The sequence below is a fragment of the Nymphalis io genome, chromosome 22, assembly GCF_905147045.1.
Source record: "Nymphalis io chromosome 22, ilAglIoxx1.1, whole genome shotgun sequence".
In the NCBI taxonomy this organism is placed as follows: domain Eukaryota; kingdom Metazoa; phylum Arthropoda; class Insecta; order Lepidoptera; family Nymphalidae; genus Nymphalis; species Nymphalis io.
The window spans coordinates 4,311,701-4,325,376 of NC_065909.1; the positions used below are offsets into that span (position 1 = coordinate 4,311,701).

The 13,676-nt window shown below is 32.6% G+C and overlaps 3 protein-coding genes across 6 annotated transcripts in view; 1 reads left to right on the forward strand and 2 right to left on the reverse strand.

Moving 5' to 3' along the window:
* Positions 1 to 7,221, reverse strand: part of LOC126777348 (uncharacterized) — a 49,453-nt gene extending 42,232 nt beyond the window's left edge. For all 3 annotated transcript variants that reach the window (XM_050500362.1, XM_050500361.1, XM_050500360.1), the window contains exon 1: positions 6,731 to 7,221. The gene's annotated coding sequence lies outside the window, so the exon portion shown is untranslated. The remainder of the gene's footprint in view (positions 1 to 6,730) is intronic.
* A 531-nt stretch (positions 7,222 to 7,752) lies between these two features.
* LOC126777355 (uncharacterized) lies at positions 7,753 to 10,871 on the forward strand. Of its 2 annotated transcripts, none has more exons than XM_050500382.1 (7): positions 7,753 to 7,989; positions 8,068 to 8,164; positions 8,235 to 8,352; positions 8,433 to 8,532; positions 8,772 to 8,863; positions 9,023 to 9,284; positions 9,393 to 10,871. In XM_050500382.1, exons 1-7 carry the CDS (start codon positions 7,882 to 7,884, stop codon positions 10,683 to 10,685), a joined length of 2,070 nt encoding a protein of 689 aa, XP_050356339.1. In that variant the 5' UTR covers positions 7,753 to 7,881; the 3' UTR covers positions 10,686 to 10,871. The 2 variants fall into 2 exon arrangements, with proteins under 2 accessions (XP_050356339.1, XP_050356340.1); XM_050500383.1 differs by having other exon boundaries at positions 8,068 to 8,146.
* A 526-nt stretch (positions 10,872 to 11,397) lies between these two features.
* Positions 11,398 to 13,326, reverse strand: LOC126777382 (dysbindin). Its single transcript, XM_050500426.1, has 3 exons — positions 12,721 to 13,326; positions 12,101 to 12,265; positions 11,398 to 11,594 (listed from the first exon to the last, which is right to left on the reverse strand). The coding sequence occupies exons 1-3, from the start codon at positions 13,229 to 13,231 to the stop codon at positions 11,509 to 11,511; spliced, it is 762 nt and encodes a 253-aa protein (XP_050356383.1). The 5' UTR covers positions 13,232 to 13,326; the 3' UTR covers positions 11,398 to 11,508.
* Between the last annotated feature and the right edge of the window lie 350 nt (positions 13,327 to 13,676).

Consider the following 13,676-nt stretch of genomic DNA (forward strand, 5'->3'; position numbering starts at 1 on the left):
GTCAGGATAAATGATTTTATAACCGTAGAATTCATATTTCTTTCAGTTACCCTAGAATTTGAGTAATTTTATGTGTTTGCGTACAAATGTCGGTATAAGCTATGTTATAAAAATTAATAATCATAATATAATAAAACATAAACACGCTAACTAATATAAAAAAAATATATAAAAACACATAAGTATTGTAAAAGATATAATATACAAATATATTTGTTCTTGACGTGATGTAATTGAAAGATTTTTTGTTACGACTCAGCCAAAAGTATTTCTTTGTATTTCGTTTTGTCTTTGTTTGTTCTGCGCCACACCCTTAGCCAGCTGTCGCGTGTATTGTGGCGACGAAAACAGATGTTGTATTCAATAATTCAAATCATACAAATTTAAAAACACCGCAGGAGATGAATTATTACCACAAATTAAGCACATGAAAATTCAGTGATGCTTGCCCGGGTTTGAACCGCCGACAATCATCGGTTAAGATTCACGCGTTCTTACCACTGGGCCATTTCGGCTTTATATAAGGAGTTAGTTTGTATAAATTTTATCCATACGAAGTCGGGATGGAAAGCTAGTGTAGTATGTAGTCTTTTTCCTCTTTATATACTAAAGTGTATCACTCGACGTAACTTCGTCATACAAAATAAACAAGAATAACGACGCTAATATGTACTTTATATATAAATATATATAATAATATTATTAATACGAACGTAACCCTGTTTGTCTCTCTGTTATGCTAACGGCTAAAGTAATAAAATTATTTTATTTTATTAAGGACCATAAGCAGTCACAACATTGACACATGTAATAATAAAATAAACACATTCAACTTACATAAAAGGTACAATATAAACAGATTATATCATAAGCAATATTTTTTATAATACTAAAAATTGTTAATTTAAATAATTAAAAATAAATAAATAATAATAATTAATAACAATGAAAATAAAGCTGTAAATATTATAATTAACGAGTGCACTCATTTTTTTTATCACATTAAAAAATATAGCAAAATGATTTAAATAAGAAAACAACAAATAATAAATAATTAAAATTTTCAAAATTTAAGTTGAATAATGATAATAACTTTAAATATATTTTTTCATTAATTTCTTAAACTAACATGCTTACAACATATGTCTTTTTGTAATTATTGATTTGAATTGAACTCAAGTTTTTTTTTGCATTTTGATAAGATTTAGTATCAAGCAAGCGTGATATCGAAGGCTGGACTAAGGCTACTTTTTATATACCTGCCCACCCGCGTACGCAAACACGTGGCGTGGACGTGCCTGTATTATATTCTTAAATTCAAAATTTCCCAAATTGCGAGTTTAGTTTCATAAGTGTCTTCAAAATTGATACCTTGAATTGTTCATAATTGTCTAACTTAACCTCCTTAAAGAGAGAGAAGTTCTTAGCATAGGAGTGGGACATATACAAGCTGTTACTTTACTTATGAATATGCTTTGCATTAATTTCTTCAACTGAAGAACGCCAGAGGAATATTTACGTTCATTCGCCTACAAGATAACAATAGCTGAATGAAATGAATGGAAAACATACTCGTTTAACCTGTTTATAAATAGCTACGAAGCTTCCATAGATACCGATCTTTATATACACAATATTATAAATATCAAAACGCTCAAGTAAATGTTATAAAATGTTTTAGTTTAAGAAAACAAACATTAGACCATTATAAATATTATCTTTACTAATATTATAAATGCAAAAGTCTGTCTGTTACGCTTTCACGGTTAAACCACCGTACCGTTTTATGATGAAATTTGGAATGAAGCAATCTTTAAACCCAAGGATACTTTTTATATACATAACATCTGCCCACCCCACGAAACGCGTGCAACGCCGCAGGATATTTTTATACTCTAGTAGTGTTCGCATACTAGTATAGTATAAAAATATCCTGCGATCGATTCAGGAGTAGTCGTAAGCAAACAAACTGATGGCTTTAAGGATTTCGAAATAGTTCATGATAATTATATTGCCGTACACTTAGGGTGATGTCATTGCCCGCAGTAAAATATCTCATAACTGATATTATAAACGCGGAAGTTCGTTCATTTATATGTTCGTCCGTTACGATTCCACATTTTAACAACAAAACCGATTGTAATGAAATTTTGTACCCACGTTGCTAGGGGTACATTAAAGTACATAGGGTACCTATCTGCCTCCCATCACATGCGGGTGAAGCCGCAGGCGGAAACCAATATGACTATGTGATAGTTTTATCTGCAACCATTGCGTACAAAGAATTCGTTCACGAGCAAAGCCTTGCAAAGTTAAATTTTATTACTATAAAACTTACTTATCTGTGGTATTTGTATATAAAAATTTTTATATAACTAGATTCCGTAGATATTTTGATAGTAGAATATATTATATATGTATATAATAGTACTTTTTTATCTTTGTTATTTAATCTTCCGAGACAAATAACTATTTATTGGATTTCTTGCCGGTTTTTTTGGTAGAATCTACATTCGGAATAGTTTGTAGCTTTACATACAATTGAAACGACAATGAACATGTAAGAAATGGTTAATATTTCTTACAGTGCCGATGTCTATTGGTGGTGGTGACCACCATCAGATGGCCCATTTGCCAGTAGTTATTTCTATAATCGGAACAATGAAAGCTTGACCTACTAATACAACAGTGCTGTACTTCACAACGTAGGTGTTACGGTAATTGTTCTATATTTAACGAATTACGGTAATCACCTCCCTACGATGTACGCTTTAATGTTAACAGAAACATCATCACAGCGGAAATTTAACTGAAAAAAAAAAATGTGTCAGAACCGTACACGTGTCAATTTTTTATTAACATCTCCCACAGGATGAAGTTATGCAATAATTAGTTCGTTAACATAATTCTAAATGCGGCGATTCACTAGTAATACCGCGTTCGCTTTGGTTGGACAAAATGTACCAAACATTTCGGACCAAATGTATTCGCAAATATTATAACATACGAACAAGACTTATATGCTGAGCATATATACTGAACCCGCAAACGTAACGGCCTTTTATCGTCGCATCGATGTACTATATGTATATTAATTTCATCTAAATGCGTTAGCGGTTAAGTAACATCGTGGGGAAACCTGCACGTATCGGATTAAATTCTGTCAAATGTATATCCAGAGACCCTCATAGGAAAGTGTTAGAATAAGCTTTAATAGCTTCTCCTCAAGAGTAGACGCCCAACAGTCCGGCTGTTTTATAAGAACATACTCGGAACTCAACGCGGTAAACGGTCGTCAAATATCAGAATGTGATATGCGACATTGACCATAATAATTTGTAGAATACACCCATCAAAATATAACACCATAAATCTGTTGTCAACATTTCACGGGTGACTAATGAAGAACTCATCTAAGAGAATAGCACTGCTGTATTGTTTTTTTTATAGAATAGGAAGGCGGACGAGCATATGGGCCACCTGATGATAAGTGGTCACCAACGCCCATAGACACTGGCATTGTAAGAAATGGTAAATATCGCTTACATCACCAATGCGCCACCAACCTTGGGAACTAAGATGTTATGTTCCTTGTGCCTGTAATTACATTGGCTCACTCACCCTTCAAACCGGAACACAACAATACCAAAAATTGTTTTGCGGTAGAATATCTGATGAATGGGTGGTACCTACCCAGACGAGCTTGCACAGAGCTCTACCACCAGTAAGCCGTGAAATCTAATATCGACAACTCAATTTGAACTCGCGATCTTTAGCTAAAATCTACTATCTAACTCGGCTCACTTTAACATATTATCGTAATATATTCAAATTTTGCGATAATGTAATTCAGATCCAAACGAAAATTACAACATTTAAACGCACGGCGCTTAAAACATTTTCGTAACAGCCAATTCATTAATAATGCAAATTAATATATATCACGTAATTATATCAAACATGTCAAGATTAACATAATTTTAAATCCCCTAAATAAAAACAAAATAATTAAAAAATATTTAATACAATAAGCAGATTTAAAAAAAAAAAACATTCAATCACTGTATTATACGCGAAATAAAAACATTAATATCAAACGCTCCATTTTCTTTTTATCGCTTCGCAACCATCGCTTACATATCCAAGTAAGCGATGGTTGACATTTCTTACAATGCCAATGTCTAAGGGCGTTTGGTGACCACTTACCATCAGGTGGCCCATATGCTCATCCGCCTACCTATTCTATAAAAAAAAAAAAAAACCCAATGCGCCACCAACCTTGGGAACTAAGATTTTATGTCCCTTGTGCCTGTAATTACACTGGCTCACTCACCCTTCAAACCGGAACACAACAATAATAAGTACTGCTGTTTTGCGGTAGAATATCTGATGAGTGGGTGGTACCTACCCAGACGAGCTTGCACAAAGCTCTACCACCAGTAAACGATAGTATCATTTACGATCGTTTGATTCGATATTTAAATTACATTAGTTTATTTAAATTATATTGATAAACCGCTCTTGCATAAAATATTGTAGAAATCTAAAAACACATAACATTTTTCATAACAATTGCAATAGCAAGAATAATATATTATTGACAATAAATATCATTTATTTTATTGCCAATAAGTTGTCGGTGAAAGTTTATCAAATCCGTCAATCATTGTTATCATATAAGAAGATATACTTACATGCATTAGTATCAATTACGAGAACAATTTGTTTAACAGCGGCTCATTTACGTAATTTTTAAATTTTTTTAGCCAAATTTTGTAATAACACGGCCTGAAAGGTACTTCAACCTTTGCAGTATTTTCTGTAGTATCACAAGGCATATAATAAAAGCAAATTCTCTAAATAAAAGATATTAAGCTGAAACCCTTTAGGCCTATCTTTTAACAGGGTGTCGACTAGTGGATGTGGGCCAAGGTCATCGAATACTACGCATCCTGAATTCAGGCCAGTTAGGGTCGGTTTTTACGCTTTATATAAATAGCGCTTGGACGTACCAACTTTGATTTTGATGCTTAACAACAGTAGGTACAATTATTCTTGTTATCGTATATATTAAACTTCTTATGTAACGTTGATAGCATTATAATTATTATGTTGCACTAATTTGGTTTTGTTTGTATCAATAAAAAAAAATATTTTAATAAAATCAAATATTTTTGTTTTAAATATAAACCAAGAACGTAAAAATTCAAGCTTTTAGCGTTTCTTTGTTAAGCTGATGACCCGAAGATTTTTTTTTCTTCACGCGCTTCAACCTATTTGCGAAAATGGGGCCAAGGCCATTGCATTGAGAACCCGAAGAGTGAAATCCATAAGACGTCACTAGTGAAGGGCGCCAAAAGCCGGACTACCTTTTGTCTAACGACATCATTATTTTTTTATCTATTTGATAACTCTTGTGCATCGTTTTCACTATTGTAAACAAACATACAATCCTACTATCCAAAACTTTTTTTTATAGATTTGCAACTGAATTTTCAGCCAGTTTCGTTCGATCAATTGGTCTAAAATTTCGCATACACTTTTATTGCAAGTGTAAATCGGGTATTGCAATCTAGTACATAATATTTTACAGTTGATAAATTAAATATATTCTTATTAAGAAATACTATTTAATTTATTTCATTCGTTATCACCCATAAACTACGCAACAGTAAAGCTGAATATTTATTTTAACTTTACACAAAGCTAAAATATTTGGCATACACAATTAAAAATATCCATGATTGGTGCCATTGAAAATGGGATTTTAATATGTCTGTTTTAAATGAATTGAATATTTTATATTAATATCCAAAGCTGAAGACAAGGAAACGTTTTTTAACACGAACAATTATAATTTTTAACAAATAAGTTCGATCGTGTTTAGGTTTCGTAATTCGACTAAAATTAAAAGAAACCATAGCAATATACGTATACCTCAAGCAAGCGTCTTATAGAAACGAGTTTCCTTAGAGAAAAAACGTAAAAGGTATCTCTGCTAGTTATTGAGAAATAAAAAAAAGTACAGAACGAATGAATATATTTTATAATTTATTTTCAAGCTAAGTTCGAGAATATAATTCGACGTATTTCACGATATAGACAACTTCATATTTATAAAGTAATATGAGCGAAATATTAATTCGTTGCATGCATTATTACGCAAAAAATCAAAAAGATAAACAGGTAAAGGTACAAGTTTTTTTTTAATCGTTTAGACAAGATCCGAATACAATGGGCACCAACTCCAAGAATACTGAAGAAATTACAGTTTAATATTATTATGTATCTAACCGTATTGATGTAAATATTGATAACAATTTGTATTTGTTTGTAATTAGCCTAATAACCTACTTTCGTAAGATTACTTTTATCAGATAAACAAAAGATGTTATTACCATGCTAACGATAGTGAGAAAGAGAAATGTAAATATTATGTACGTCTCCAAGATTTATAATATTATTAGAATAATCTTGTAAATAAATATTTTTTTTTTTCTATAACAATACTTGTTGTTTATTGGAAAAATATAAAAAATAGAAAGTGCATTAATGTTCGTTGTATGCTCTGTAAAATACCAATCCCATTACACATAACACAAGTCGTTATAACATGAAACAAATTGTCCCAAAGTAATACCGCTCGTCCGACCGTTACTAACTTACGTAGTACTTGCATAATACTTAGAGACAAGTGTACAAGATTAAGAACAAGCTTCGAACCACTTACCATGCAAAGATGAAGTTACGCCAGGCTTTTTCTACGGATCACAGCATCACTGGAACCAACGAGGCACATTCGTTCGACAATCGCAAACTATAGATTCACATACACAAACAATGAACTCAACAAAAACTCTACCGTTTTAAAAACCTGTTCCAACGCACCAACAGTTAGGATCGTCTAACTTTTTGCCAAAATTAACTAGGTAAAATAAATATGAAATTCAACATAAAGAGGATAGGCCCCTGTAAATCAATATTTTATTCATCAAAACATTAAAACGACTAACGTTATAAATACATATTCAACGCGTAAATTGACTTTTTTTAAAACGTAACAAGTGATGTTTATATAACGGTTTTATTGAATTTTTATAGAAATAAAAATAAAATAAGGGTAACTGTCACTATTCATTTATCCGGCTTAACTGACAGAGCGCATGCGTGCACACGACCGAGAACGCCACCTGCGCAAATCTGACTGAACTCTGACGTGACGTGACGGCCTAGTGCCTGACGGACGACAAGCGCACCAGGCACTGGGGATGCAAACAGTAAAAATCACTTTTCAATGTTACTAGCAGTAATCTGTATTTTCCCGCCAATGCTTGAGATCCATTTTAAATGTTATAAGCCTTGCCAAAATACATTAAAAATTAAAGTTAAGAGGTTTATAGTCGCATTCACAAATAATGTATCTAACTAATATTAAAGTTAATTGTTCTTTCTGTTACACATTGGGTTGTATCCGCGAAATTGCAAAAAGCCGCATACGGAAAGCAATAACAAATACTCCAAGAACGTTCAACAAACAAACTTAACATAAAATAAGAACTTTTTAGTGGAATGTACTATTTTTAAAAGCCATTGAAACTTGACACTAAAGACATTCAGCCAAGCCAACGAGATGACAAATTCATTAATTCGGTAGGTCATTCGAAAAGCAATTCAAATTAAAAAGAAAAAAATTGTATAACATGTATCTATCAAAAAAGAGAAAAATTTTGTTATCGTAGATTTAACCTCCAATGTCATTTAAATTGTCGTCATTTGTATTTCCAGTAAAATCATTAGTCGTTATCTTTAATTTTAGTGACTATTATATTAGTACATTTCTTATTCTAAAGATCATTGATTGTATGTGAAATGACACCTTGAATGAGCTTCGAAGTGGATCGTTATACGTCTGCTTGGGCACATATAGCCCTTTGTGCTGATGTCACTTGGGCCTCGGAACCACCAGATGACTTTATAGTAGCGAATCAAGTAATATTCAGTCAGTTTAATGTAAAATAGCTGTATATTCTTAGTTAAACTGATTCAAAGGACAATTTCATCTTTCAGCGCCTATGGACACAACATTGCCGTGTGTCCCATGTTCTTCAAGACACAGGGATAGAATCAGCTCAGGATTTAACGAGTAGTAATTGCGATTCAATAGGTTTTCTAAAGTTTACCTGTAATCAAATAGTTTTTGTATTAATAGTCGTTAATAAAAATATATATTCTAGATAAACATTTGGTAGCACTACAAGATAATGGAAGCCGTAGTAGAAGAAGTGTGAAAGACGTGATTCCAGAATCCAGACTAGCTCAATTCTATGGCAATTTTTACTACGACGACGTAAGGTAAGTCATCAATTTAATGTTATTTATTTGTATGGCAAAACATAATTCTTGTCTCGAGGCAAATTATTTCGTATTTTCAGAGAAAACTGTTATACGTGCTCAAATGAAAAGGGAAACGTGCGTTATAATGGTCACGGTTGTGAAAATTCCGATCTTACAGAATGTTGGATGTTACCGGAGGTATGATTTCTAACAAGTAGATAACTTCCATAAGTACACAGATATGTAAGAAAAATGTACTTACAAGAATGTCTACAATCTTGTAAGTATATTTTCTTCATCGTAAAAAACAAGAATTCCCTTGAACAAATTTTCTTTATTAAAATTTGCTCGCGTTATTTTGGTAATTCTATATTCCGATAAATCTTAGGACTTTTTATATACCGTTTCCGTAATAATTCTGTAGTTCTTGTTTTTAGGTGGAGTATTGGTTTCGTAAGTTAGTGGACAATTCTGATCGTGCGGTGCCACGTCGTCGTCGACAGTGCAAGATGCTTACTGATAGCGATTTGTGCGTAAGATTTGAAATATTTGTTTTTCGCTTTAATTTTATCTGAATCTGATTTGATTAAAAGTGAAATGGGTATGAAAATCAAACGAAACAACAGATACATTTCTTTGATTTTCTACACTTTAATATGAAAATTAACGGGCACCGATCATCAGCTAGCGAGCGCTGGAACTCGAGCGCTGAGCGAGTCGCGGACGAAGCTGCCCTGGAAGCTAGGATCCGAAGCGTTCGTCCTTTGTGGAATCAACATTCCGTTACATATCAAGGCATGAAGACTGCAAGGGCTCCGAGTCCACCACCAGCTCCTAGGAAAATACGAGCGAGGCGCCGACAACCGAAGAGTTTAGCAGCATTAGCGCCACCACCCCCATCGTACTGCGTTGATGCCCCAACTAAATTGTTCTGCGACCCAACTTATAAGGTATTAGCAAAAAATTATATATTATTTATCATTTTATATATCACATGAATTCAAACTTAATAATAACCGTTTAAATTTTCTTGTTCTAATGATTGAAATTATATTTAGTTTCAGTTTGATGTAACACGTCCTCCACAATTAACGGATTATCAACGAGCGATGGGTCGTTTATCAGCTAGCGTGCAAGCGTTAATGCGTTCGAGTGCATCTCGATGCCCTACATACAGAGGGACAAACGTAAGTCGTTATGCACCAACAATTCCAAGACCTACACGTTTTCCTGAAAAACGCTATGGAGTTTGGTGGCCACGAGAAAATCAAAACCGATTAAACCAGAAAAATATCATAAATCAAGTCCAAAACATGAACACTGGTGCAACCTTATCTCATAAATCTGAAACGACAGAAAGGAAAGATGAACCAGATAAAGAAGTTGATCAAACAAGTGTAATACATACTGAAACAGAGGAAAATAAGTCAGAAATAACGCATACGCAACAAAAGGATAACCTCTTTGATGACGGACAGTTACCGTCGACTAGTTCTGCTGCTCAAGAAGATTTAAGGAAAAAACGTCTTTACAGCACCGTTCTTAGTACCAGCGTTGCACCCCCGATTCATTTAAATAGAGTTGGCTGTATTCGATTTTCGAATGATTTGAACACACCAGGACTTATAAAACTAAACCCGAAAATAGCTGTGTCTTCCAGGATTCGTATTCCGATCGTCGATAATAAATTTGAGGAACTTGAAAAAGAAGCATTGGAACAATATAAGGATTCAGATGAAAGTATAGACACTAAGTTTCGCGAACTCGAGAAACAGGCAGTTGAACAATACAGTACGAGTAACAGTAACACGAGTTGCAGCAGCGATAATTCAGGAAAGAAAAAAACAGTTCATCTACCATCAAATTGTGAATCCAAAAAAGAAAAACGTTTACAAAAGTCTCAAGACGATAAATCTGTTGATAGTGTTGTTATATATTCACAAAATTTTCCCGATCTCAATGCTAAGGGGCAGTCTAATAGTTTGAATTTAAAAAACTTCCACATCCCCCCGAGGGGGGAAAAAAAGGAACTAGTCCATAGACTAAATAAATGTTTTCGAAATGTAAAAAATTATTCGAAAAGAGCAGCTTCAGATACTGACAATGAAGCCAGAGATACAACCGTTAAAGGTTCAAAGGCAAATAAAGGTTCGATGCGATGGACATTACACGTGATACCACCAAAAAAGAGACATTTAACTCTATCAGATTTCTCTTCAGATGAGGAAATTAAAGAGAATAGTGGATCCATAAAAGATGCTGGGCCCTGTATAAAAAAACATTTATCAGGGAAAGTAAAAATGTCTGCCCACGGTGGAGGTGATTTACACCCAATAATAAGAAAAACATAGCACATTCCAGCTTAGGAACACAAAATATTATCAAAAGGAATTCTAGATTATCACCACACTCTAAGCACAATGGCAATATTATATTTTTCGTGATTTCGTTTATTGAATTTGTTTTTTGATAATTATTATTGATGAGGTCTTCGTGAGATTCACATTAAAGCATATGTATAGTGATCCATTAAGCTATTTCAACGATGTTATTTTTCCTAGTCATAAAAGCTTTGTACATATTTTTTTTTATTTTTGATTTTACAATATTGTTAAGAAAAATAATTTTAGTTGGTGGAAAGACGTGTGGTGTTTAAAATTCGTTAGGTATTTAGTCAAAGAGAATAAATTTTTATGGATTATTAATGTGTTGTTTTTTTTTTATTTCTTTCTTTTTTAGTTAAATTAAATAGGCAAAGACACTGTTTGGTACAGTTAACCCTCTTCAGTTAACCGGTTATTTAGTGCTATTAATAATAAAGTTTTCAAAATAGCACTAAAAATGTTTGAATGTGCAAGAATGTATGGTTTAGCGCTACAATGTTGGGATATTATAAATGCGAAAGTGAGTTTATTTGTCACGCTTTCACGTCTTAACTCAACCGATTATCATGAAACTTTGCATACAAGTTGTCAGGGGTACAGGGGGTCGCACGTAGGCGGAAATTAGTGCTCTAATAATATAAAAAGTCTACAATACCAAAGTCAAACAAAATCATTTATGTAAATCAACATTATATAATATCATTTGTAATACAATAATATAACATATATCTTATCTTATAATAAAAGCTCTGTGTTTATCACCATCAGGTAAGTCTGTTGCCGTTTTAAATCAACTCTCGAGGAATTTCTCTAAATCCGTCTTATCATCGTCCAATTGTATCTGTTCTAATGTAATCTTTGGTGCTGGTGAAGGAGCTGAAAAAATTAAAAAAATACTTCAAATTATTCTGTTAAGTAGAATAAATTGACTCCTTTTCATACTGCTCAAATAAGGTTTAGATGTTAGTGGATTAATAAGTTTTAATCAGCAGTACTCAACCTGCGGCCCGCCGGGCATTTGTGGTTGGCCCACTTGATGTTACTTTATTTTAAACTATTCTAAATTTCAAAGGTTTTTTATTAAGACCGTTCGATAAATCCGTTCATAGTTGTTTCATATAAGTTGTAACAATACCGAAACTTAAGTTATATTTGCTACTATTACAACTAAATAATTAGTTACCTTACCTATTAAATCAATCGTATATATATTACCTGTATATATATATATATATATATATATATATATATATATATATCTATACAGGTAATATATATACGATATATATATATATATCGTTATAACCTAGATATATAAGTTACGGGAATAACTGTAATAATAAGCTCTATGCTCTATGAAAGTTAGATAAATAAATTCTTACTGGATGGCACATTTCCACTAGCCAAGTACTTTGCCATATCACTTTTGAACGCCACAGCGCTGCTTTCTCTCTTCGTCTGTAACTCCGCTAGCTGCCTCTTTTCATTTTCATTGTTTATCTCCAAATTCTGTTTCGCTAATTGGTTACGAATTTCTTCAAGCCCAGCTGAAATATTTAAAATATTTTTTATAGTTTAAGTTTTTATTAAACGGGAACATTTTTAAAATACCTTAACAATAAACAATGTTCGCTTGACAGATTTTGTCATTCGCAAAGGAGACTAGCCAACTGTATATGTCATATTACAATTCACAAGTGTATTTCAACTATACATAACTCTCATAATCTGATAGGACAGCATTTCAACATGACTAAAAAGATATCAGGCACAACTAACTGTTTGGTGATATGAAGCTTCCAGAGTCCAGGGCTACAGCTGAGAATGTATCAACAGAAAATTTTTATCACATTTTATAAACGCAACTAAGAGTTTGAATCCAGATACTGGGATAACTAGACCAATGAGGCAGTCAATTTTGATTTATAAATACTCATTTAAGTTCTCGACAATAAAGTTAATAAAATGTACATTACTTTTAAAAAATTATATTCAAACTCACCCATTTTCTTTTCTTTGTAAAGTGTTAAGTGGTAATGGTGATCAAGCTTCCACTTCTCTATATTACTCCTTTCAATAATATCTTCAAACTCAACCAGTTGGTTTTCAACTTCATGCAATAGGGTTTGCACACTCTTCAAGCTATCCATGCACTGTGCCACGGACGCCGTCAAATTTGGTAAGTGGGACAAGTTCTGAGCCAAGTCTGTTGCACTTTGCAATCGTTTTTTTGTAGTTTCGTGCAATTGTATGATTAATTTATCGACTTCTTCTGCCGCTTTCGCATTTTTGTCCGCGTTATCGTGTAACTCTGCCCAGTTTTCTTGATATTTCTCAAGTAATTCCCCACCAGCTCCATAATTAACTTTGCTTTCAATTTCACTTGAAATCTTTTGCTTGTCCCTAAAAATATTTTTCACTTTTTGAACTTCTTGCAAAGTTTGACGTAAATTATTGTTGGATGTTAAACCGTCTTGAACAACTGATATAAATTCTTTAAGATTACCCAACATCCTAAGCTAAAGCAAATTTTAGAATTTAATTATGTAGTAAATAACTCGAGAAAAACAAATACAAAGAGTATATATATACTTCATGAATACGAACTAACATATGATAATTTGACAGCTGACAGTCTAAGATGTGACTGTTTTTTTATAATTACTAATAAAAAATCTAAACATAAGTCGCACATCCTTTTTTCATTACATTACTAGGTATGATTACAAAAAATCGATAAAAGTTCTTAATCCATAAGATTGCCGATCAAAGTACAAAATGGAATTTAATGTGTTATTTTTACTCTATGTTTAGATATAGCCTTGCTATATCTTATTGTATCCTATGAGTATTATTATTAAATATTGTTATTATGAGCAACGTAATAATAAAATAATACATAATTTAAATTTTTTATAAATGTAGAAATCATACAAGTATCCGATGCTGTAGCTTGAC

Coding starts and splice junctions, on each gene's coding strand:
- LOC126777355 (XM_050500382.1), top strand. CDS start 7,882: ATGAGCTTCGAAGTGGATCGTTATACGTCTGCTTGGGCACATATAGCC. Junction 8,165..8,234: donor TAGTAATTGCGATTCAATAG/GTTTTCTAAAGT, acceptor TATATATTCTAG/ATAAACATTTGGTAGCACTA. Junction 8,533..8,771: donor AATGTTGGATGTTACCGGAG/GTATGATTTCTA, acceptor TCTTGTTTTTAG/GTGGAGTATTGGTTTCGTAA.
- LOC126777382 (XM_050500426.1), bottom strand. CDS start 13,231: ATGTTGGGTAATCTTAAAGAATTTATATCAGTTGTTCAAGACGGTTTA. Junction 12,266..12,720: donor TTACAAAGAAAAGAAAATGG/GTGAGTTTGAAT, acceptor TAAATATTTCAG/CTGGGCTTGAAGAAATTCGT. Junction 11,595..12,100: donor TAGTGGAAATGTGCCATCCA/GTAAGAATTTAT, acceptor TAATTTTTTCAG/CTCCTTCACCAGCACCAAAG.